Genomic DNA, 24,365 nt, shown 5'->3' with positions numbered 1-24,365 from the left:
AGCCTCCTTCCAGCGCCAGTCAGCGGGGACGCGGGTGGCGGGTTGGCGGCAGTGCCACCGTCAGTGTTCCTGGTGGGTGTCCCAGCACCTAGGGGTCAGGCCTGAACCCCCGCGGTGACGTCCAGGCTGCCCGCCGGGCCGGGGCCCCGTCCCCCTCCTCGGCTCTTGGCTGTGTTGTTGAGCTGAGGGCCCCCAGGGCTGGCACAGGTGCCAGTCGGTGGCGTGGCTGGACCTGGGGAGGGGTCCCGAGTGGGAGACTAGGACAGTATCTCCCGGGTCTTCGGTGGTGGAGCAGAGCCCTGGAGCCCTGAGTTATCGGCAGGGCCTGGGGGGCCCGAGGGGGCCCGAGGGGTCAGTGTGCTTGAGGAGGGCCACAGTCAGATGAGAGGGGCAGCCGGGGATGAGCCGAGTAGCGGTTCAAAGCGTGTGTCGTGTTTCCGCTTAAAGTAACGTGCTCTCTGTTTTCTCTTCCATGTAGAGAATGGGGAAGCCTGTAAGTCACTCCCTTTACGCGGGACCTCGTAGACGTGGTTGCCTTGGCATGCGCTGCACGCACAGCCCCCGTGAACCACGTGTGCATGTCCGAGTGTGTGCACAGCCCCGTGTGTGTGCAGGGCCCCATGTGTGGGTGTGCCCGTGAGTACATGTGTGCGCACGTCCCAGTGTGTGTGCACGTGTCCATGCGTACGTGCTCGGCCCTGTGTGTGTGTGTGCCCGTGTACATGTGTGTGCCAAGTTCTGTGTGTGCATGCACGTCCCAGTATGTGTGCTCAGCCAGGTGTGTACGCGTGTCCGTGTATGTGTGCCTCGGCCGTGTGCGCATGTCTGTGCGTGTGCGTGTTCGCGTATATGTGCCTGGGCCATGTGTATGTGTCCGGGTGTGTGTGCATGTCCTTGTATATGCGTCTGGCCCACGTGTGCGTGTCCGTGTATATGTGCCTGGGCCACGTGCGCATGTCCGTGTGCAGGTGGCGCTCGCCCACTGTGGCTTTCAGTAACTTCCTGTTTAGTTTGCTCACTCTGTTTGGAGCGGCTCAGGGCACACACCCAAAATCCCTTCTCTGGGTAGCACGTGAGGACTGAGGTTGGAGGGAGGTTGGTCCCGAGCGGCTCTACAAGTGGAGCAGTGCGTGTGCCGTGCCTGTAGCTAGTAGCGATCGTTCACCCACATCCCTTGGGGCTGGGGGTTCGGACCTCATCTCAGCTCGTCCAGGACGGCGTTTCCTCCTGGCTGCCCAGCACCGGGTGCCTTTTTGCCCCATAGGAAGCTGCCACCTTTAGTCTCGTGGGAAGGGATGTGGATGAACCTCTGCGTGGCCGGCCCCTGAAGGCTTAGGGCCAGGCCTCCAGGGCCCGCCTGGGGTTGCTGTCTGTCTGTGCATCTGTCCACCCCTTGTTCCCCCATGATTTTCGGACTGCTGTCCCTCCCGTGGGAGCCTGGCCAGCGTGCTCCGTGGAGCCTCGGGACTCGGGGCGCACTACCCGTTCCAGCCCCGAAACCCGCGTGCGTCCCACACTGAGGGAGCAAAACGTGCAGATGGGTTGGGGAGCGCTGGGCCGGGTCCTGCACTTCCTGCCGTGTTTTCACGACCTTGAAGTGCCCTACGAGTAAAGCCTCTTAATTAAAAAGACAAAAACAAACCTGTGGACACAGGAGTGTGTGTGCCCCCCCCAGAAGGCGCGGTGAGCCGTGGGCCTGTGCCCCGCGTGCGCCTGGCAGGGGTCAGCAGTGTGCGAGCGGCAGACGGAACCCCACTCCCGTCTGGTTTCTCCTCGGGGTGGGCTGGAGGGGCTCCCGGAAGATTGGAGGTCGGCCCACAAGTGGCACGTGCCCAACTAAAGCTCCCCACGGTGGGCGCCCTGCGGCGGGTTCGCTGGCCCCCGGGCGTGTGGGCATCTCTCTCTGTTTCGCCAGCCTCCTCCGTGTCTCCGTCTGGAGCCAAGGGTCTGGATTTCCACCTTTGCCCCCACTGAGCCTTCCTCCGCCCCGGGCGGCCCCCGCCCCAGCCGCAGTTCCCAGCCTCAGAGGACCCCGTGTGGGAAGCCCTTCTCCAGGCTCAGCACACGGCCACGGGCTTCCATTTGGTGGCCTCGCGGCCGGCTGTGGAGGCAGTGCAGGTTTCCGTTAACTTCCTGGACACACGGGCTGCCCCGCCCCACGTCCGCGCCTCTCTCGCCTCCACGGAGCCTGTCATCTTGGAGCTGCGGGTCTGTCCAGACCCAAACTCCTGATTTTAAGATTATAAGTGTTTTCAGACTGTTAACCCTGAGAGGCCCTTCAGTGTCACACACGCATTCCTGGGGTCGCCTTGTCCCCAAACGCACTGGTAATTGTGGTCCATCCTGGCAACTGATTCACGGTTCTTGTAACGAAAGACCCCTGACTGCTGTGGACAGAGACCCAACCTGTAATTTTACCAGATAAAATTGGAGAGAGGAAAGCAAGGGCTCCATATCCCTGTATCCCTCTTGGTAATTGGAGGCTGTAATTGGATTTATTTGGCTTAAGGGTTGTGTTGATCAAAGGTTGTGGCCTGGAATGCAGCCTGGGGGCCTTTCCCTGACCCCTTGTGTGGCGGCCTCTGTCTGTATGTCTGCCCATCTGCCCGTGCCTCTTATGTCCGAGGCACGGGTGGCCTTTGAGCTACGTATCCTGTGTGTGGCCCCAGAGTTGGCGGTGGTGCTGGAGCGTCCAGCGCAGGTGGGGTGCTGGTGCAGTGAGGCGGGTCTTCCCAGCCGGGGGGTCTGCCCCCTGCTTCTTGGAACCCAGCTCACTGGGGAGGGACCTGGGGAGGGGGGAGAACAAGCACGCAGGTGCCTGAGCACCTGGTGTCCCCAGTCTTGCTTCCCTGGGGATCCTGCTTTGGGGGCTGCTGCCAGACCTGGTTGCCCGGGACGCTTCGAGAACCACCGGTGCACAGTGGATGCCCCGCCCTTTTCGAGGAGTGTGGGCACCGGGCAGGCAGTGAGCATACGGGCACAGGGTCCGGGTCACCAAGGGCGGGGGCTCTCGTCTTTCAGCCGTCGGCCGGGTGGACAGAGCCGGGGGTGGGCCTCATGGCGGACACACTCAGCCAGCACCTCTGGCTCTGCTCCAGGACCTGGGGCCTCCAGAGCGGGTGGAGGGCTGGCTCCTTCCTCACTCACCCTCTGTGCAGCCCCTGAGCCCCAGCCTGCGTTGGAAGCAGCGAGGGGCAGCATTTAGGGCAGGCTCAGCTGCAGGGCGGGGGTCTCAACGGGAGATACTCCGTGACCTGGAGGTGCACGCTGGGCCGTCGAAGGGGCTGCTCCCGCCCGAGGGGCAGTGCTTGGGGAGCAGAGGCTGACGCGCCCGGCTGTCGTCTTGGCCTCCACGTGCAATCGCCGTGCCGGGGGTGCTCCGGGTGGCGGGTCTGATCTGTTTTCACCCGCCCTTCCTGATGGAAGTGGAGCGGGCAGGGTGGGGCCTGAGCCCGGCACCCAGGACCGCGGCTGGAGGTGCTGAGTGACCATCTTCCTCCCACAGGGACCAGTCCAACGTGCGGAGGATGCACACGGCTGTGAAGCTCAACGGCGTCGTCCTTGACAAGTCCCAGGATGCCCAGCTGGTCCTGCTGAACATGCCGGGCCCCCCCAGAAACCGGCAGGGGGACGAGAACTGTATCCTTTCCCGGGCACCATCCCCACGTCAGGGCATCGCTGCCGCAGCAGGGTAACACCCCCTCCTCTCCTGCTCAGCGGAGACACCCGGGCCAGGGGCCAGGAGCCGCAGGGCCCTCGACGTTGGGCGGGGCAGCCAGCTCGGGTGGCCCGGACCGGAGCCGCTTGGCCCCGGGCCGCCCGCAGGGCCGTGGGCAGGCACACGCAGAGGCTGCGAGCGGGCGGCTCCCGCCGGCTGCCTGGGCCCCACGTGGCCGGCAGGGGGCCGCGAGCCAGCGGGCGAGTGTGCTTCTCCTTCCCACGTTTGAGCTGCTGGGGCCCCAGGGCAGCCGGGCGGGGGAGCCCCAGGAGTTGCCCCTGATTGCCTCGGGCGTGAGCAGTGGGGCCGAGGGGCAGTGTGGCCACGTGACTGAGAGGGGGCCTTCCGGGGCCTCCACGAGGATCACAGTGGTCCCTGGACCAGGGTGGTGTGTGAGGAGCACGTGGGCTCAGAGACCGACCCGGCGGGTGAGTCACCGCATGACCGACCCCGATCCTTCCTGCTGCAGCTCCGGCTCTGGGTCCTCGTCGGCGCCGGGCTCTGAGCTCCCGCCCGGCCGGGTCCCTTCCTGCCCGTCTCCAGGACGTGGCAGAGCCGTGGCTCCACCCCCAAGCCCTTCCAGGCACCAGGTGCCCTGAAGCCTCCTGGTGGGTGGAGCCCTCGTGGGTCAGCCGCGGGGCGCGAGGCTGTCATCCTGGCCTCGGGGTCACAGGTCGGTCCCCCGGGGGCAGGACGAGGTGGGAGGAGGCACGCAGCCTGATCCCGGGTTCTGAGCCTCAGGCTGACCACACGCTTCACGGGTCTGTGCCTCGCGGTAACCAGGACTCCCCGGCCTATCCAGGGTCTTGGGGTTGGACAGGTCCCTCCTTGGCAGGGTCAGTGCCCCTCTTTCCCTCACACTGGTCGTCTCCTCCTCTGAAGGCCCTGGGTCCCGGCCTTCCCTGTCCCGTCCTCGCCTCTTTCTCCAGCCAAGGCCTAACTGGACGTGGGCTCTTGGGTGGTAAAGGTGCTCCATTCACCCTTTCAGCCACGCATCTGGTTGGGTTGGCTTTGTCCTTAACTCGGTGCCCCCAGACATGGAGTTCCTCGAGGTCCTGACTGAGGGGCTGAACAGGGTCCTCCTGGTTAGGGGCAGCGGCCGGGAGGTGGTCACCATCTACTCCTAACGTTCGGCCGCACTGGGGATGTGCCCGGTGGGTGTGCGGATGGCGCCGCGATGCTTGCTGACCAGCACCTGAATGCCACCGGGGGCTCTCCTGTCCAGGCCAAGAGCCGGCACGTGACTCAAGGTTTCCTCGTGGCCGAGGGGAGGCGCGAAGCCCTCGTGCCCCCCTTGCCCCCCGCCCCGGCGAGGCTGGCCGTGACCTGGGACATGGCTGGCCGTGACCTGGGACATGGCTGGCCGTCTGGTGGTGACAGAGGAGGTGGGAAGCCCCTTGGATTCTAGAATCAATTTCCCTGGGTTGGATCTTTGGGCTGTCGTGCAGTTACATTCACTCAGATCCCCCCGACCAGGGTGCCTGCGAGAAGCCGCACAGACTGAGGTTGAGCCTCGGCAGCTGAGGGCTCCGTGCAGGCTCCTCAGGCGGCCCGGGCTCAGGCATCGGGACTTCCCAGCTGGGTGTCCGCCTGCGTTTATGCTCCGGGAACCTGCAGGCAAAGAGGGGGAGCCTTCGGGGCTGGGAGCGCCACACACTTTAGCATCTGACATGCGCCTGCCCCTGTGATCTCAGTTTCCACACTTCACGCTGGAGAAACGGACGAGGCTGCAGCCGCGGGAGGGCGTGTGGCGTCAGCAGCTACAGCGCCCGGCTGTCAGCTGAGCCTGTGTGTCCCCTCCCACCGGCACCGGCACCGGCACCGACGGCGGTCCCAGCTGTGTTGAGGGCGCTGACAGGTGGTCCCAGCCACATCGAGGGCACTGACACGATACCTTCCAATGATCCTGGACTGTTTGCACTTTACACGCGTGATCACGACCATTGTACATTGTCGCAGTAATTTGTGCCTCACTTTCCCAATGGCTTATTTATTTATTTAAACACCTGGGGGAGTTTGAGTGATAAAAGTTGACCATAAGGAGATAGCTTCTGTGAAAGGGGCTCCAAACAGAGCAGCCATTGGCCTTCTCTGGCTTCCGTGGGCTCCCAAGGGAATCGGCCTGGTGCATGGATTTCAGGTTAGGCAGGGGCTAAGCATGTGCTTCCAGACGCTTCTGAGGGGTGGCTGGGCAGCGTTCGGCGGCCACAGCGTGTGCCAAATGCCACAGCTGGGCTGGGGAGTGGGGGGTCTTGGGTCAGTGCTGAGTTAGGCAGTGAAAGCCACCTCAGTGGCCTCCAGACCCGTCGCGCATCTGGGGAGGGGCCCGCCAGTCCCTCTCCTAAGTCACATGACCCCGGCTCACGTGGAACGGAGGTGCCCGCGCCCTCCACCTGCTTCCTGCTGTGTCCGTCTACACGGGGCATCCTTTCCATACTGTCAACTGTGTAACCGTAACTGCAGCCATTTTAAAGTTGATTTCATGTTTTCCTTTTTTAGGTCCTTTGTATGATTTTGTTAGTAGAAGAATAAAATTGTATAAAATCTGAGTATGTTGAAGGATCTCCTGTGACTCGTTCAGCATAGAAATTTAACGTTTGGAGGTGCTCCCCTCCCCCTTTTCTTGGAGGAGTTTATTTCAGGTCTGATCAGCCAAAGCACAATCAGATGGCGAAAGAATCATCACGTGAATTGGTTGAAAGAAGTAAAAACCAAACCAGAACACGCAAAGCTGCTGTCAACAGGGAGCTGCCCCGTGTGCCCCCGGCTGGGTGTGCAGCACAGCGGTGAAATCCTGCTGCTGGCGGACACGACTCCACCTGTAATTTCTATCAGGGTGGAATCGGCCAAGAGTCTGTGACGAGGGGCCCTCTGTCCTGACGCGGGCTTGTTCCCGCCTGCGAGGATGTAGGCGTGACCAAAGAAAGGAAGACTGACAAGTGTTGCCCGAACGGAGAGAAACTGCTTGTGGGGACAGTGTTGGAGCTCCTAAGTGTGTGAAGCCAGGAGACCCAGCAGTTCCACTCCTGGACGTAAAAGCCAAGAGGAACGGATGCCCGAGCAGACGTGGAAGCGCCGGTTCCTAGCGCTCACAACCACCCTGCTGTAGAGCAGCCCGCGTGCCTGTCATCTGATGCACGTGGACGAGCACAGTGAGCACACGTGTGACGGTACGTAACTCAGTCCTGAGACGGATGAAGTGCTGCAATACAGCTGAGCCTCGAGAACATTCTGCTGTGAGACAGATGCCGGGCACGACCGTCATGCTCCTGTTACATGTCCAGGGTGGGCAGAGCCAGAGACAAGACTGGCTGATGGTGCAGTCACAGGGGCGGGAGTGGAGACTGGGGGCCCGTGGTGGGCACGGGGTCTCTGTTTAGGGTGAAGAGAAATGTTCTAAGGAGGTGGTGGATCCTCAGCCTCCCCGGCCGCTGCCCCCGGTGGCCACCTCCCCACCTCTGTGTTGGCGGCTGGGCCTCCCCGGTTTCCCTGGCAACGTCCGACCCCTGCTCTGTCCCAGCGCCCCCCTTGTGCTGCCCCCTCGCCGTGGACACCAGCAGCGGCTCTAATCCCGGCCGCCCTGCTATGTCTCCCACCTGCTGTTCGCCGAGTCTGCAGAGGCACCAAGCGGTCGAGGCCCTCACCGCAGTGCACGTGGACCCTCAGCCTGGAGCGCCTGGGGTCGCGGTGGGGATGCAGCCCCGCCAGACTCGGCGCCAGGCGCTTCGGAGGGCGAAGAGGCAGCTGGGGGCGCTGGCTCGTCCCTGGTTGGCCCCCCCCGGGGCAGTGACTCCCAGCCACCCCCAACCCTGACAGAGGTGCCGTGGGCGTACGCACGGTGGGAGCGTGTGGCTCATGGAGCCCATGGGAGGCCCTGGGTCCCACTTCTCGGACGATGGCCAGTGGCGGGCACCGCCCACCCCATCCTTCCAGGCTCAGACTGGGCAGCAGCCGTGCTGTGTCTGGTGGTGGCGGGCAGCGTCCACTCACTCATCCACCCACTCACTCCCTCACTCACCCTCCGTGCTCGCTGGGCTCCCTCGTGAAGAGCCTGGTCCCAAGACAAGCTGTGGGTCCCCCAGGAGCAGACGGGAACGGGGCCCGCAGGCAGCAGGCACAGGCGAGGCCGGCCCGGCACGCGAGGTCAGGGCACGGGGCTCATCTCAGGTGCAGAGAAGCACGAGGGTTGCGGGCAGAAGTGAGGGAATGAGGCAGAGAGTGGCCTTGGGAGCAGGAGTGGGGTCCGGGGTCTCCTCCCACGTCCCACACCAGGTGCCCCGGGTGCAGAGACATAAGTGACCACGTCGTGTCTGTGCTCAGAGGGACACGAGGAAAGAGACTCCCGGGCTCGGGGGCCGGCAGGGGCCACACGCACGAGCGGAGCGGCCGAGAGCACGGGCCCGGGAAGGGGGCGAGAGGGAGGCCAGGGGGCGAGAGGGAGGCCAGCGCGCGGACGGGGGACCAGGAGGTGGGGTGGCCAAGCCGAGGGCCCACGCCCCCTAGTGTCGCGAAGACCTTCGCTCGTGCCAGGTTTCTCTGGCAACACACTCTCCGGGAGAGCCTCCTTAGGAAGTGAGACACAGGTTGGTCCAGTTTCGGGATCGTCCAGTAGCCAAATCTACACTTAAATAAGTAATGAGGCTTTTTGTTCCTGTTACAGAAGGCATCTCTCTGTACTTGCCCAGTCACCACGAGGCTTCCCTGGTGGACTTGGCGCTGGGGCCTCCTCCCTGTCTCACCCCCGCCCAGGCCCAGCGGGCAGGAGCTGCCCCCAAAGCAGGCTGGACACAGCTCCGCTGACCCCGTCCACCTCTGTCTCACAGCCTTTCTTCCAGGAGGGCATCTTATTCCCCTGACGCATGTGGTCCCGGGGCCCCGCGCCAGGTCAAGCCGCTGCATCCACGAGAGACGAGCTGTTCTCCACATGTGGACGTTTAGTAACGTGTCCACGGCCACACGGCACCCTTTGTGTGCTCATAAGTGATCTTTCTCGTTGCTGCTCTCAAACAGCTTCTCTGTCCCTTTCAGCCGTCCTGCACCCGCACTGGCGGCAGGGAGGGTGGGCTTCTCTCCTCCACGGATCCACAGGCAGCAGACACACACACTCAGCTTCTGGTCCGTTCGATGGCATTTCAGTTACATTTTGTCTTTAAAACTGGGGTCTGGACTCAGGCTGAAGTTGAGGCCTCACCACACTCCCAGCCGGCCAGCGAGCTCCGCCTGAGGGCGGTGTGGGCGGTGGCAGGGCTGGATGGGTCTGCTGGGATTACAAGTCCCCTCATGTGGGGACCGGGTGCAGGAGCTCTGCACACAGAGGAAGGGAGCGGGGTCGGGGCCAACATTTGGTGCCTGAGGGGCAGGTGACGTGGAGCTGGGTTCACGACAACAGAATGGAACGTGGACTCGTCTGCGCGGGGCCACACCCGGTCGCTGGCCTCTGGGCCAGCCAGGCCCGGCCTGCGTCTGCTCCTGAGACCCCCGGAGCCCTGAGGTGTGGGACGCCTGCGCCTCCCTAAGCACGCGGGTGCAGCTCACGGAGACGCCAGCTACTCGGAAGCCCAGAGGGGTTTTTTAAGCAGCCACGAACGCGGCGCCTAGAAGGGGGGGCAGAGGAGATGGAGACGGGGCGCATCCACAAAGGGCCAGCGATCTCCACGTAAGCCTCAGCCCGCTCAGCCCCACACAGAGGCGTGAAGTGTCCCCATAGCAGGAACCCAATCTTAGGCTTAGGGTTTTATTTTGCTCTTTTAGAGCAGTAAAGTGGGGGAAGAGTTACGCATAAATGCGGAGCTGTGTGTGCGTTAATTTTACTTCTACAAATGTATGAACAGCGACGGACATGCTCTCTCCGAGCACCGTGGGCCTGTCCCGGCTGAGCGGCCAGCTGTCTGCACTCGTGGCCACACGCTGGTGTAGGGGAACAGACCGATTCGACTGAAAACTCACTTTAAAACAAGGTGTGACATGTTACAAAATGCACGTATTTTTATTATGACTGGGGAATAAATCACGGATCAACCACCAATTTGCTGTATCCTTAAAAACAGTGCCAAGGAGGTAAATACAAAACCAGCTGCACCAATTCACAAGTTGCTCACCTCAGACGGAGCAGCGGCACGTCCTGCCTCGGGGGGATCCGTGGGCCGAGGTTCCAGGACACCCAGGCTTCCTGCTCGCCTGCGGCCCTCTTCCCAGCCTCCCAAAGGGAATCGTGCTTTTCCAAAGCTGAGGCTGTGCCCGGCACTCAATGGTTTCTGCCCACCTCCTGTCCAGCTGTCCATGCGTGTGTGGTTCTCGGGGGCGCCCACACTTCCCTGGCCCCGCTGGCCACGTCTGTGTCCTCTAAGGATGCTGGCGGCACCGCCTGTGGCCCTGCCTGGCCGCCCCTCCTCTTGGCTTTCACCTCCGCCCTTCTGGACTCTGGCCGCTTCCCTTCTCCCCTGTGATCCGTGCCGGCCTCGCACACTGGAACTCACCACCGCACACGCGGCCCCGAGCAGCGACTGCCCCCTGAGCCGCCCCTCCCCAGTTCAGGGTGGATGAGCCACAGGACCCACAAAGCCCCCGGCCCCCCGGGGCCAGTGACAAGCCTCGCGCCCCCTGCCGCGCAGGAGAAGCACCCCCAGCGGGGCTCCGAGAGGAAAACACGCCAAGGCCGTCCGAGCAGGGTCCCTTCGACCCCGTGGGCCTTGCTTTGGTATCGCGACAGGAGCAGGGGCAGGCGTCCAAGTGTACAAATGTGTTTATGGATGACACGGAAAGCTTCGGGACGGGGACGCCGCTGGCGTGAGACACTCCTCGCCGAGGAGGGAGGAGGCTCCTCCGCGTGGGTCCCCAGTACCGTTGGGGCCGCTAGGCCGGGTGGTGGTGGTGCTCGTGGTGGTGGTGGTGCTCGTGGTGGTGGTGGTGCTCGTGGCGCTGGACCACCGGCCCCGCGCAGGCCTCGCCCAGCAGCATGGGTGGCAGCTCCCGCGCTGCCTCGTGCTCCAGCGCCGCGGGCTGGCCTGGTGCGGCCTTGAGCGGCGAGTGGCCCTCCCGGCCCCTCTGCCGGCACCGCCTGTGGCCGTAGGGTGGGGGCAGGGACTGCGGGACATGGTGACCGTCCTGGGGCGGGGCCTGGGGTTGGGGGGCCGGTGGATGAAAGCTGAAGGCTCTCCCGGGCCTGCCCCCACTGGGGGCCCCAGGCGGCCGCCCCGAGCCCTGCGGGGACCTCAGGAACGGCCTCTCCGGCCCCTTCGGCCGGGGCGGCAGGTCCAGAGCCCGCGGCACAGGCTCAGCGGCCAGCAGAGCGGGCTCGGCCAGCCCCAGGCAGCGGCGATGGTGCACGGCGTGCGCATCCGACTCCTGGGAGCGGGACCGGCCCTGCGGGTGCGCGGCCCTGGCTGGGGGCTCCTGCCTGGCCTGCGCCGGGGGGGACCCTGCAGACACGGCACCCGTGAGACCCCTCGCGGGGCCTGGGACGTCCCACCCGGACCCGGTCCTGCCCGCACACCTGAACGGCCCACTCTGGGACTCGGGGCCCCAGCTGGGGTCGCCGCAGGGACCCGGAACCCTCAGGCCTGGCGCCAGGGGCCCAGTCTCCAGGACCCACCTGGTCCGAACTTAGATGCGTAGTTCTCGATTCCCGCCAGGTCCAGGTAGTGGTTCCTCCGCTCCGTGCTCTCGTCCACACAGTAGGGCCCCCGCTCGGAGCAGGGGTCGGGGTCGGCGGTGGGCCTCCTGGTGGAGTGTGGTGGGGGCGAGGGTTTGCTCTCTCATGCTCTGAGCAGCACGCCCACCCACAAAGGGTGGGCGCTAGGACAAGCAGGGGCCCAAGGAGACCCCAGGACCACGGTCCCACCCAGCGTCCTCCACTGTCTCTGCATCACCTAGGACGCCAGCTAGGGCTCCGTGGCTGCTGCCCCAGTGAGTGGAGCCGTAGGGCACAGGAGCAGCTGGGCTGAGGGTCTGGAGGCCGAACGCCTGCTGCCCTTCAAGCCCCACGGCCTCTCAGACGACACTGGAAGCGCCCAGCTCCAGCCTGGGTGCCGGACGCCCACCCGATGGCAGGGAGGGACTGGGGCTCCCTGGCCGCATCCAGGCCTTTGTGCCCAGGTGCCCGTCCTGGCGGGCCACCCCAAGGGGACAGCCCCCGAGGCCTGTGGGACGCAGGAGTGTGGCTGGGCTGCTCGCATCTCAGGAGGGCAGAGCTGGACGCCAGCCCCTCACCTGATGTGCGTGGACAGCCTCTTGTCGGCCACCCTGGGGTCCTCGGGGAGCTCCCCCTCCATCCTGCATCGCGTGGGCTCCCGGTCTGAAAGAGGCAGGTGGGCACTCGTTCTCTCACTCACTCGTTCGCTCACTCACTCAGGCACCCATGCACTCATTCTTTCACTGAACAAACAGCTTCGAGCCCTCGCCAGGTGCCAGGCCCCGCTTTCCATGTTCAGGAGGCCATAGAGATTTTTTCTGTGATGGGGGCACTGAACAGTAGACACAGTTAACACCCCCCAGCAGGGTGAGTGGGAGCTCTGGGGAGATGCAGTGTGGGGGCAGGGGGTGCAGGAAGCCTGCCTGCGAGGAGGGGTGGGCTGACGTGTAAGCAGGGTCTTCAGGGCACCTGAGCAGGGAGCTGCTGCAGCCCAGGAGCCCAGGCCCTCACCCTGGCTGGCGGGGGGACCTTCCTTCCTCTTGCTGGAGGGCTCAGGGCTGACGGTCAGCTTCACTCGGAGGGTCTTGCTTCTGCCCGAGGAGTGGTTGACCGAGGCATCGACAACCTCGTAGATGGTGTGCATCAGGCTGGACATGTCCTGAGGGCGGGCATGGACGTCACGGACACAGGCAGACAGGGGGGAGGACCGCCCAACCCACACTGCCTGCTGCCACCTGCAGGCTGCCCGCCTGATTGATTCACTCGGCATCCCAGCAGAGCCCAGCTAAAGGAGACAGCTTATCTGAGATGCCTTTCCTCAGTCCTGTGAATGCACCACGCGACCTGAGCCAGCAGCCCTGCTGGGATCACATCTTTCCGACCTTTTAAATTTCAAACCGAATCTATGTTCAAAGGACTTCGCAGTCAGATAAACTATCGGATTCTGCTTTTAACTCGAACGCTTATCTCAGTCATCCCGCGCGCCTGCTCCCTTCCAAGAGGCACTTTGCCCTCCGGGACACACAAGCCAGCAGAGCAGAGCGCCGGGGGCGCCCCTGGGGCCCTCACCACCCTGCGGAGGGGAGGGGCTGCTGGCCGGGGCCGAGACAGGCGTGCAGGGCTCTGCCGGGAACTGCACAGACAGCGGCCGGGTGCGGGAGGGGACACGGACTCCAGCCGGCTCTGTCGGTGACCTGGGTCCTGCGGTGGCTCCCCTCCCACCCCGCGCAAGCCTGTCCTATGAAGGGTGCCAGCCTCTCCCGCCGCCCTGGAGGGGGCTCAGCCTGTCCCCATCGTGGAGACCCGGGCATCGTTGTCTGTCTGCGGCCAGCGCCCTTCCGGGGACCGTGGGACGCAAGACGCAGCGTGTCACCTCTCTGGTGGCCTTGCCACTGTTGTCGAAGCCGTAGAGCGTGAACGTCCACTCCTGGCCGTCGTCCTCCTCCACCGAGACGTCACACTGGAGCGCCTGCAGGGGTGACGGGGACAGGCAGCCAGGGTCAGCCTCGTCCTCGCGCCGGGGCCCTGACCCCCACCCCGGGCGGGCTGGGGAGCTGAGAGGTCTGCACAGTCAACTCCTGGATCACTTCCGTGGTGCTGGCACTGGTGCCGGGCAAGTCCCCTGAATTACTTGGGGCCACACTGGCCAGCTCTGGCCGAGTGCAGGGCGACACCTCCACCCAGCAGAGCCTGCTGCGTGGGAGCTGCAGGGCGCAGGGACCCCGTGTTAGCGCGATACGCGCCCTCCCCCGGCGCTGGCCGCCTGCAGGAGGGGCAGCCGGGCAAAGACCTACGTCCATGTTGAGGCGCCGCTTGCCCGGCCCGCGGGGGCCCTCGCGGTTCACTGCCCTTTCTCCATCGTCTGTGCCGAAGAGCTGTCCTGGGCCCTCTCGGCCCTCGGCCTTCTCCGGCGGCAGTGCCACTGCAGGGACGAGAGGGGTGGGACGGGCCCGTCTCCCCTGGCCTGGCCCGGGGGCTGACGCAGGGCTGGGAGGGGGTGTGGCCCCGGGGCCACCGCATCCTTGCTGGGCCTGTGACCTCTCCAGACGGGTCTGAGCTGAGGGCCTGGGCTTCTGGAACACGTGGCATCAAGGGACCTGAGCAGAGGCCAGGGCGGCCCTCCCCGGGGTGAGCCGTGGCCGGACACGCGCTCCTGCCTCCCTGGCTGCAGTGGGGCCCCCGGGAGGGTTGCTGCGCTCACTGTCTGGCTTCCCCTCCCCAGCAACACGGTCTGGTTCCCAACAGCCCGCAACACCAGAGCCTGGGAGGCTGCCTGTGCGCTGGGCAGCCCCCTCCCCGATCTCCGGGCCCGACGGACAAGGAGCTCCCTGGGCTCCAGGCTCACTTACTCCCCAGGACAGGAGCCGGGCACGTCGGGGAGACGCGCAGCTGCCAGGAGACACCCGGGGCCCGAGCTCCCGGGCAGGGCTCGCGGAGCCCCTCCGAAGGCAGCCCTGCGGTCAGCCTCCCCGCCCACGCAATGCTGAGGACGCTCGCCCGGCACCGGCCCTCGGACAAGCCTGGTGGCCACCTGTCACACGCCACGGGGACCCACTCCACGGCAGATGCACGTGTGTGGCGGTGACTAGGGCGGCCATGCTTCGCACGCAGACCACTTTGGACAGCCTTACGCTAATGCGGTGCATCACACCCACAGGTGACCCGTGGATTCACCGAAACGCCCGCGTGCGGAACCTGTCCCCCCACCCACGGGCTCGCGGGACTCCAGGGACGCGGACGGGCAGAGGCCCTGAGATTCACCTTTTGCTTCTCCAACCCCCAGACCGAAGTCCACGTCGTCTGCTCCACGGAGGAGCCCACGTGAGATGTGTTTTTAAGCACATCTCAGAACGCTTTGCTTTTAAGACCGGGGAACCTGGCTTGGACCTGCAAACGGCCACCGGTGGGGACCCACGACCAGCCAGGGCTGGCCTGGGTGTGGTGGGATAGGTCGGGGACCGTGGGGCGTGGGTGGTCCCCATCGCCAGGGTGTCCTGGGGGCAGGTGCCTGGGATACGGTGTGGCGTCAGTGAGGTCTGGAGAGCAGGACTTACCCTCTAGGGGACACGGGTCGTCCCGGAAAGGTCCTTCCTTGGGGTCCCCGCCAGGCAGCCCCTGCAGGGAGAGAGGACAGGGCAGACGGTGTGCACCCCCACACCGTGCCGGAACCGGACCCCACCTCCTGGGGCGCCAAGAGTTCTTGGTCTAGAAATACCAAACTCTCCACCCTCACTAAGCCTCAGGTTTTTGAAAGTAAGACACACGCACATCCCTGGATGTTGTCTGGTTCCATGAGAAGTGTCTCCAGGACGAGACATGGCACCCGTGAGAGCGCCGGGGCTTCAACAGGAGCCCCGCACGAGAGACATGGCCTTTGCCCAAGGACGCAGCCGCAGTGAGAACAAAGCTGCGGCCTGGCCTTTGCTGTGAGAGGTGGGCACAGACCAGAAACCTGGGCTGCGGACAGAAGCCGCCTGCCCTCTGCTCCCTGGCCCGCACGCAGCACCTCCCGTCACAGCCGGCAAGAACCCGAGTGACCTGCCCCCGAAACACCCACGGACCCAGGGGCCGGGGCTGCAGGGGGACGGCATCTCCTCCAGGGCGGCCGGGCCGAGGGCACAGACAGAAGCCCCCCGGCTTCCAGGGCCGATCCCAAGACCAGTTACGGAAAAACAGGACGAGACTTCCAACTTATCCAAAGGGTGTTTCAGCCAGGAAACTACAGAACAAGTTCACATGGCCCGTGGAGACAGCCCACAAAAGTCAGAGCACAGAGACGGGAAGAAGGGGTGACACGGCCAGGGAAGCTGCCTCGGATCCTGGCTCCATCCAGTGTCCCAGTGGCGGGTCACGTGGCGCCGCCCCCAGGACCCGGTGTTTCCCCAGGTGACTCTTGAGCGGACGGACGTCTCTGTCCCCCGCATTTCCGTTCTGACTCTGAAGCCACAGAGCTGTTGAGAGCCCGGCCAAGGATGCAACGTTCAGATGTGTGAGGGCACGGCCCCCCAGGACTGCTTGGCTACACGGCCCCCTTGGGCCCCAAGGCTCTATCACACCTCCTGACGCAGCATCTCCAGGTCACTTGGGGCCCCTCATCTCTCCCAAGGGCTCAGGCCCAGGCTGGAGTCAACTCGGCACGAGGCCCAGTGGGGTTGCCCCGCCAGGTCGCCTGACACCCCACAAGCTCGGGGCCCCGCAGGGGATGGTGAAGGGTTCCGACCGCTGCCCCTCAGGCTGCGGGCAGTGGCCGGGGACCAGCCCCGACCTGTCCACAAACAGGCCTGACGTCATCTCCACGTGGTGGTGGTGTTGGGCCAGACTGTCCCTCTGTCGCCTTGTCACGCAGGTGGACTGGGGGTGGGAAGCAGTGTCCCCATGCCAGTGCCTCGGAGGGTGCTGATCAGGCCCGGCCAGGAGGGACCACGTGCAGGACCAACTGGGCGGCAGGGAGGGGGGCCACCGTCGGGGGAGCACAACGCCTGCGCCCTGCGGGGGCGGCCTGGTGGCATCCTTGCGCTGGCCGGTGAGTGCCAGAGCCTCTGCCAGCCCGAGGCGCCCCGGCCACCACCGGAACAGCAGAAGGCCCTGTGCCGGCTCGGCCCACGCGGCTGCGACACTGGTGCCTGCTCCCAGGTTCCTCATCTAGGGGCCTGATGCCACCAGCCAGACCCAGCCCTCGCGCCAGGCCCACCAGTGCCCTCGGGATGGCCGTGTCCGTCGGCAGGAGGAGAGGGGACACAGGCCATCCTCAAACACAGCTCTGTGTCTCCAGCTTGTTCTTTGTGAGAACAAATCAAAACAAAACCCACGAAAAACACCTAGAATGCTTTTACCCAGATTTTCAAACTGATCACTTTGAAGAAGGCCTTGATGACAAACACAAACCACAAACACACCCTAAGATACTTGGGTCCACGGGAACGAGGAGACAAACGCACACCTCCTGTTCTGGGCACACGCTGCCCTGGGTTCAGTGAGGACCGGCCCAGATGTCCCGCTCTGTGTGGGGAAGGGAACCCCCCCAGGCCTTGGGGTCTCCCCAGGAACGCGGGTGCAGCAGGGCGGGGCCGAGGGACAGAGCACGGGCTCCTCTGGGTGAGATCCCGGCTGTGCTGGGGGCCCCTACGCACGTGACATCAGGGAACACGGCCTGGGGCTCTGACGGCCATGGGCGTCACGGGAGCACCCGGAAGGTGCAGGGACCATCACCGCCCAGACGGAGCCTCGAGGAGGATACGGGGTGGAGCCGGTGTCGCTGGGCCCAGGAAGGAGGGGGACCCCTGCCGCCTGTCTCCAGAGCCCCTGGCGTCTTCCTCTCTCCTAATCCCCTGCCTTCCCCCTCCACGTCACACCCTTCAGAATAAGGCTACTTCCATAGTTCTCTGAGCGCGCCAGGTGGGCAGCGAACTTGTTTCAGTAAGAAGTCAAGTCACCTGACTATTAAGACGCCACTCCCTCGGCCACCCAGCGAGCTGGCATCGAAAGCACCCGCTTCGCCTATAGCTCCAAGCGTCCTTGGGGTCCTGTGAACGCCCTGCACACGCACCGCCCGGGCTCACAAGGTCCTCTCCCGCCCAAAGACAGGGCTGAGCTCTCTCCCGGGTGGACGTTAAGATGACTTCCAGTCACTTTTTCTGAAAACCTGACTTTTGGTTAAATTTTTTTCTGTAAAATCAAAATAAGTCATGAAGCTGAGGTTCCAGGCATTTGTGGGGAGCAGCGGTGGCTTCCGGACCAGGTGCCGGAGGCTTGCAGGTCAGCTGGCAACAGAGCATAGCACTTCTTGCTAGAAGAGCCAGTCTTGGGGTGCAACAGCTGAGGCCCCGAGACGCACTTCTGGGAAAGCGCCGGGGCGCACGGCTGGTGGAGCGGCTGGCCCGGAGGCCTCGGCCACCAGGAGCCAGAGCGACAGGCAGGAAGCCAGGGTTTCCACAACACTCGCCTGGCTCGGCTGAGAGGTCAAAGGAAAAACAAGACCCACCCAAGTCGTCTACGTGTGAGCTTAAAAAAGTGGCAAGTTCAAACATTCATCCCATTTTTTTGTTTTAAAATAGTCTGAGCACTTGCTTTCGGCGTATTGTGTTGGTTACAGACAAGATGATAAATGCTTTGGGCTGGGGGAGGGTCAAGACAGAAACGGTCTGCACAGACCCTTGGCTGGACCCTGAGCTGCTCCCCTACAATCACAGACACAGTAAGGACACGACGGGCCAGGACGGATACGACAGCCCGTCATGACCTCCTTCCCTGATACAGCTGCGCGTGCAGAACGTTTGAAATACGGTTCATCCACGTACGCCCCAATGCTAGAACACGCAGTGTTTAAGATCTGAGTCGACAACAAGCGATGTGACGCACGGCGATCAAGGGACAGAAAGCGCTGCAGGGAACGTAACCGCGCTTCTCCCCGCGACGGGTGCCTTCACATCCGTCCTGGTTGCACCAAAATGCCCTTTAATCTTCACCGCTTTGGCTCAGTACAAGGGCCAAGGGCTTTAATTGCAACATATAAAACCTCCCGCAGGGCTGCTGACCAGATGCGCGGCCACTCCCCGCAGGGCGACCGCTTAAGTGGCCCGGAAACCAGGGCCCTCAAGCGCGACCGGGGTGCACACAGACGCCCCATTTCTGATGGCCCCGCTCAAGGGCCCCGCTTCCGCCGCAGCGCCTTCCCCAGGGCGGTCCAACCCCACCCCTCCTGGGATGCCCCTCCCATTCTGGCATGCACCCCCCTTGCTCTGAGCCCCGGCTGCAGGCCCTTCCCCAGCGTCAACCTCCCCCCTCGCTCCCCTTTGCGCCCCCAGAGGAGCCCCGGCCTCCTGCATACAGAATCCTCCACCCTCACCTCGCTTTCCGGTCCGGCCCCCACCTTCCCGCTTCCCGCTTCCCCACCTGACTGGATGGTCCTCGGCACCAACCACCTCCTGACTCTCCTGGTGACGGGCTCCATCCCCATGCGGCCCCGGGACTCCCACATCAGCCAGCAGGGCCTACAAGATCACCATGCTCTACGATCCATGCGGGGCCTGAGCCCCTGCCAACCCCCTGGGGCACCAGGCAGGGGCAGCTCCCCCCTCGCCCCTGCGTTCACTCTCCGGCATCCGCGGGGCCCTCCTTTCGCCAGGCGCTCTGCTGGCCCCCTGGGACGGCACCAGGGCCCACGCATCCTGATGCTTTATTCTCCCTGTCCTTCTTTGGACGTCAACGTCAGGTGGCCACGGCCTTTGCTGCAGGGTCCCCATGGTCCCATCCGTGCCCCTCTCACCCGCAGGGGCTCTCGGGGAAGCCCACCAGGCCCATGGGCCACAGCCCCCAGAGGCCACGTACCCTGCTGTACCTCTGTCCTGAGCTCAGACTCCCAAGGACATCTGCTCCATGAGCCACGGCACAAAACGGAATTCCCGGTCCTTCCCAGCAAGCGGCCCTTGGCCTGGCCAGGTCCTGCTGAAAGGCCCAGGACAGCCCATCTGCCCAGGTGAGGCCTACAGGCACACAGGTGTTGGGACATACCACCTAAAAGCTCAGACCCTGGCTTCCCGTGAAAAAGCCAAGAGGTCTGGCCGCACATTCCCACGGCCAGGGTGCCCCCTCCATCCACCAGAGCTGTCGACGCTGGGCCGTCCACCCCTCATGCGAGCCTGGTTGCGGGGCAGGAGATGGGCTCCTGTTTAAGGGGATGTGGGGATGTCTGGCTGATTGAAAAGGAGAAACCTTTGGTGACGTAAACGATCACCTCCTGAACACCGTCCGCTTTCCAAATGTCAACATTCACATATTCCTTCAAAATTCAGTGGCTCTGCAACCTTAGGAAACATGTTCCCGGGTTTTTGGGGCCGCCTGTTTTCCTTGGAAACCCCACACTCTTGATGGAGCAGAGGCTCTCCGCCCACTGACTCCCGGGAAGATCCCTGAGGGAATTGGTGCGGCTGGAGTTTCTGCTCTTCCCATGGAGCCGTGAACTGGGCGGAGCGTGTGAAGAGATGGCCTTTACAAACCTGCTTCTTCATCGGCCTGTTAAAGGGTCTGGTTAGAAACTGCTCTTGGCGAACATGCTGGGCATCCTGGAAGGACCTTACAATCCGCTGCAAACTCGAGGCCCCAGGGGGACCTCCTGGTCGATCCTGCAGCCCAGCTCCCCGGCCACTCTGGCCCGGCCGCCCCTTCCTGTGGCTGCCCACCTGCATGAGAACCTGCTTCCCTGCAGTCGGCCGTGAGGGGTGCCCGGAGTCCACCAGGCTGCTTGGCTTCTGAACCCGGGTCCACCCGGGATCCTGGCATGGCCGCGGGCCTGTGGCAAGTCCTCGGCAGCTGACAAGCCTCGGGGCGGGCGGGGGCTCACATCCCGGCCTTCCGCCACCACCCCCCGCCAATGCTGCTGGGAAAACTCAAGGCCCTTCCAGGCAGCAGCCCTTGGGGTTAGTTCAGGCCTTGTTTTGCTCCAGGAAGGGCAGGTGTCTCCTCTTTTCCAAACAGATGACCCTGCACTGTGTTTCCTTCAAAAAGCCAGGTTGATTCAACCCAGATTCTTCACCAGGGCTTAGCGCAGGGGTCTGGGGGATTTGGGCTTCAATAAACAGGAGCTGTCAAGGGTCACAGGGCCCGGAGGACAGTGTGTCAGTGTCCTGGGGCGGCCGTAAATGGCCACCAGCTGGGTGGCTTAAAACAGAGAAATGTAGCCCTTCCCAGTTCTGGGGCCATAAGTGTGGCAGGGAGCTCCCCCGGAGGCCCCAGGGAGGGTCCCTCCTGCCTCTCCCAGCTCCCGGGGGCCCCAGCGTCTCTGGGTTTGTGGCCGCATCCTGCCAACCTCCGCTCTGTGGCCACGCGGCCTCTCCTGGGTGCATCTTCCGTTCTGGGTCAGCACCCCTGCCCCCCTCCTTCCTCTTACAGAGATACACCTGGTGGCAGTTTGGACCACCAGCACCATCTCTCATTTCTAGATCCTGAGTTTAATGACATCTGCAGAGACCCGTCTTCCATATAAGGTAACAGTCGTGGGCCCTGGGATGAGAATAAGCCCGGCACCGTCCGGAAGCCGAGAGGCTGAGAATCCTGAACCAGCCGCCGACCGCGCGGCCTCGGCTTTCCTCCCAGTGACGCGAGGCCGGGGTGCAGAGTGACTGCCCACGCACACGCTCACCACAGGGCCTTCTCCTGAAACAGGGGACAGGCAGGGAAGCACACTGGCCAGAAACCCAGCTGCGACCAGGCCCCTCCTCCGGCCTCAGGGGTGGGGAGACCGCAGCCCCGCCAGGGTCCAAAGCCAGGGTCACAGCGCAAACCGTGAGGGCAGACTGAGAGCCGCGTCTGCTCCCACAGTGGATTCTTTAGACTCCGAGGGGGCGCCAGGCCTGCGTTTCTGAGAACCAGTTTTCCCCAGAGGACGGAAAACTAGCTCTGTGTGTTGAGTCCAATTTCCTTTCTGCGGAGGGTCCAAGGACACGTTGCTGTCTCAAGAACCCAGACGGTCCCCCTGCAAGAGCCGGGCTGCACGCACCCACCCCCAGGAACAGCTCTGGTCCCACCGCTGATCTTGGAACAGTAAAAATACAGGGTGATCCACTCAGAGGAGTTTGCAGCCCCCCTGCAGCTCAGGAGCTAAAGCCCATAGAGCATCTTGGGGTCTGGAAATACAGTCCCATGGGATGTAAGTTCAAGGCCGCTTCTGAGAGCCTGGACTGGGTGAATTCCGGAGTCCCGAGGTGAGATGTCTACAGGGGTGGGTAGGAGGGGGGCCCAGTGTGGATGGGAGTCCAAGCAGGGGGAGGAGAACAACACCAGAAGTCAGAGAGAGGAGGAGAGATGGGGGAGGGGAAAGGAGGGGGAGGGGAGGGGAGGGGCTCCCCCGGGGGGAGCAGCGGGAGGGCCGCGGGGAGGAGGGGGACCTAGCAGGCCAGCTGGGGGTGCCCTCCAGAGCGAATGGCTCCTGGTAGGACAGCCTTGGTGCTCCCCAGCTCCCTCAGGGGAGGGTGGCCTCAATGCCAGGAGGACGCCTGGGGTCCGGGGCCTGCGGGGCCCACGTCCAGGGTCACAGGTACCATCCCGAAGGTGCTGTTCACCACGCGCTCCCGCCTGTTCGGAAACCGGACGATCGCTCCTGCTGCGCCCACCACCCCAGCGAGCCCCTCCCAGCGACGCAGGGCACCTCGCCAGCCACGCCGCCTGGCTGCCCCACGGGCTCTCCACCCCGGCCCTGGCTCACACCGGCCCCCCACGTGGGCTGTCGGTCCTCGTGGAATGTCGATCAGTCCAGCAGGGTTTCTGATCATCAGAGACAGAGCCTGGCCTTACCTCCCCGCCCTGTGCAGGTGAAGCAGGTAGCTCTGAAGCGGCATGTGCGGAGGGCCCTGGGGACGGCTGGAAGGGGCCGTCAGAGCCACAACGATGTCGGCTCTGCGGTCAGCACTGCCAGGGAGCTGGCTCCCCAGAAGCCACGAGGACAGCCGCAACCGCCCTGGACGGCAGCTCCACCCGTGGTTAATCCTGCAAACGACAGCCCCGGGCGCTGCGCGGCCCGCTGGGGACTGGGATGGGGACCCGGTCGTGGCAGAGGGTGGAGATGCGGGGCCGGAGCATCACAGGCAGCCAGGGGCTCGCGGGGCTCAGCGAGGGGCCGGGGTCTGCAGGGGACGTGCCCAGCGGGCTTGTGCTACTTCAGTGACCAAGGCGACCAAGGCTACTTCGGGGCAGTTTGGGAGGAGCCTGGGGCTGGGCAAGGGGCGGGGGTGATGTGACATCTAGGCAAGGGCGACCTGGGCCAAGTGGGGGGACCGGAGAGGAAGCCGGGCTCCAGCTCGGGGCTGTCAGGACGCCGGATGTGGCGGGATTGGTGTGGGGTGAGAGGTGGGGAGGCCTGGGCTCACCATGCACTGGACAGAACTGGGCCATGCGGGAGAAGGCAAAGGCAGAAACCCCAAGGGCTGGGGCGCTGGGCGGGGGAGACGCCCCAGAGTCAAAGGTCAGGGGTACAGCAGAGTGGACGGGGAAGGAGGCAGGGTGGGACAGCGAGAGGAGGGGGGACAGTGGCCTCAGGCGGGAGAGAATGGAGGGCAGAGGGGGTCTGCCCACCCCGCTGCCTGAAGGCCTGGTGGGCACACATCTCAGAAACACCCGCAAGGGAGACCGAGGCAGCCTGGGCAGAACTGGCTGGAAGGCGCCGGGCCAGCGCGTCTGTCTGGAAACGCCAGGCGGTGGGAGTCTCGGCTTCAGTGGCGGAACAGTTTCAGATGTGACGACGCAGTTCTGGGGCTTAGTAATTCCTACTCAGGTGCGGCGACGCCACGGAGGGTCTCCACTCGAGGGGCCACAGCAGCTGTGGCTGTGAGCTCCTGATTTCAAAGCGAAAGTTAAGGACAGCGGGGGCTCAGGGGAGGGGCGGTATGGGGCTTGCCCACAACCACAGAGGCCTTCAGTGTCTTGCTTTCCAAGTTACAACCGCACTTCAGGAGCCGAGGGGCATTTCTAGATTTGCCCATCGGTGCCCCTGCCTTAGCGCCGTTTAACCAGGCTGGGTAATAACCACATTTGGAACTGGAGGTCTAGAAACTCAGTCGTTTGAGAATCAAAGGGTCTCCTAAAATAAATGCCTACAGACCTCACGTGCCCGCACAGCCGTAACCTGCTTCCTGGGTGAGGTCACCTTACCCCACTGGAGAACGGCTGGCACACGTGTGGCAGGAAAGCCTGAAAACACGCCCCCCGGGGGACTCAGCCCAGGAGCCGGTCCACAGCCCACAGCTGTGGATAAGTTACAGCGGGGCGGTAGGGCCCACAGCCCACGGCTGTGGATAAGTTACAGTGGGGCGTAGGGGCACCCAGGCCACCTGCTGGGGAAATAACTCCACCCTAAGACTTGTGCAAGGAAAACATAATAAGAGGATCAGTGAGAAGATACATATACATACACACACACACACACACCCTGCATATGTATACACATGTATACACGTGCATGTACACACATATACATATGCATGAAAACACATACATGCACGCGTACACACACATACATGCACACGTACCTCCACATATGTATATGCAGGCACACACACACCCACACACATAATCTCTACCCCAGATAATTGAGAAGTGGCCATAAAACATGCCAAAAACGTCTTCAGTGATTTCAGTTCTCGGCACCCTGCAATTCTGTTTTTTGTTTAACACTAAATCATTTCGCAACAAACCTGCAGACCGGATTTCCTCCCGGTCGTGCCTGCTCCTGTTTCCGTCTCCAGAGCTAACAAGTAACTTCACAGAACACGGAAGATCGCGGGCGATCACCCTTCCAGCGCCTACTGCTGCCCTCCAAGCTTCCTGGCCGCAGAGGTCACAACACGCAAAATACCAACAAGACCCTCGTCCCCCACGTGCCTGAACCACCGTACCCTCCAGCGCTCCCGTTCAGATGGCGTTTAACGCCACTGGGTTTGGGCTGCAGACCCACATCCATCTTCCTCTGGAAAAACCACTGGGCTTCTCGTTCTCTTTCATTCATATTTAAGGCTCGTGTCTCCTATT

General features: G+C 63.7%; 2 protein-coding genes across 3 annotated transcripts in view; one reads left to right on the top strand and one right to left on the bottom strand.

The window, feature by feature from the left end:
- The window catches only part of SLC12A7 (solute carrier family 12 member 7), a 43,167-nt gene extending 36,900 nt beyond the window's left edge, over window positions 1-6,267 (top strand). The window contains exons 23-24 of one of the 2 annotated variants that reach the window (XM_022581322.2): window positions 3,506-3,639; window positions 4,754-6,267. In XM_022581322.2, the coding sequence (XP_022437030.2) occupies window positions 3,506-3,639; window positions 4,754-4,845 (226 nt within the window). In that variant the 3' untranslated portion in view covers window positions 4,846-6,267. Of the gene's footprint in view, window positions 1-478; window positions 610-3,505; window positions 3,640-4,753 lie in introns of those variants that run through there. The other variant, XM_089908647.1, reaches the window with a different exon arrangement.
- A 3,162-nt stretch (window positions 6,268-9,429) lies between these two features.
- NKD2 (NKD inhibitor of Wnt signaling pathway 2) overlaps window positions 9,430-24,365 on the bottom strand; it is a 29,354-nt gene continuing 14,418 nt past the window's right edge. The window contains exons 4-10 of the mRNA XM_089908356.1: window positions 14,903-14,963; window positions 13,643-13,770; window positions 13,222-13,317; window positions 12,360-12,507; window positions 11,927-12,011; window positions 11,310-11,437; window positions 9,430-11,136 (exon numbers count right to left, since the gene is read on the bottom strand). Coding sequence (XP_089764482.1) covers window positions 10,571-11,136; window positions 11,310-11,437; window positions 11,927-12,011; window positions 12,360-12,507; window positions 13,222-13,317; window positions 13,643-13,770; window positions 14,903-14,963 — 1,212 coding nt within the window. The 3' untranslated portion in view covers window positions 9,430-10,570. The remainder of the gene's footprint in view (window positions 11,137-11,309; window positions 11,438-11,926; window positions 12,012-12,359; window positions 12,508-13,221; window positions 13,318-13,642; window positions 13,771-14,902; window positions 14,964-24,365) is intronic.

Source organism: Delphinapterus leucas, chromosome 3 (assembly GCF_059928025.1).
Source record: "Delphinapterus leucas isolate spDelLeu-1000000601 "Yukka" chromosome 3, BTC_Dleu_Yukka2, whole genome shotgun sequence".
Classification (NCBI taxonomy): domain Eukaryota; kingdom Metazoa; phylum Chordata; class Mammalia; order Artiodactyla; family Monodontidae; genus Delphinapterus; species Delphinapterus leucas.
The sequence above is the reverse complement of the archived record's forward strand: the minus strand, read 5'-3'. Positions and strand labels throughout refer to the sequence as shown.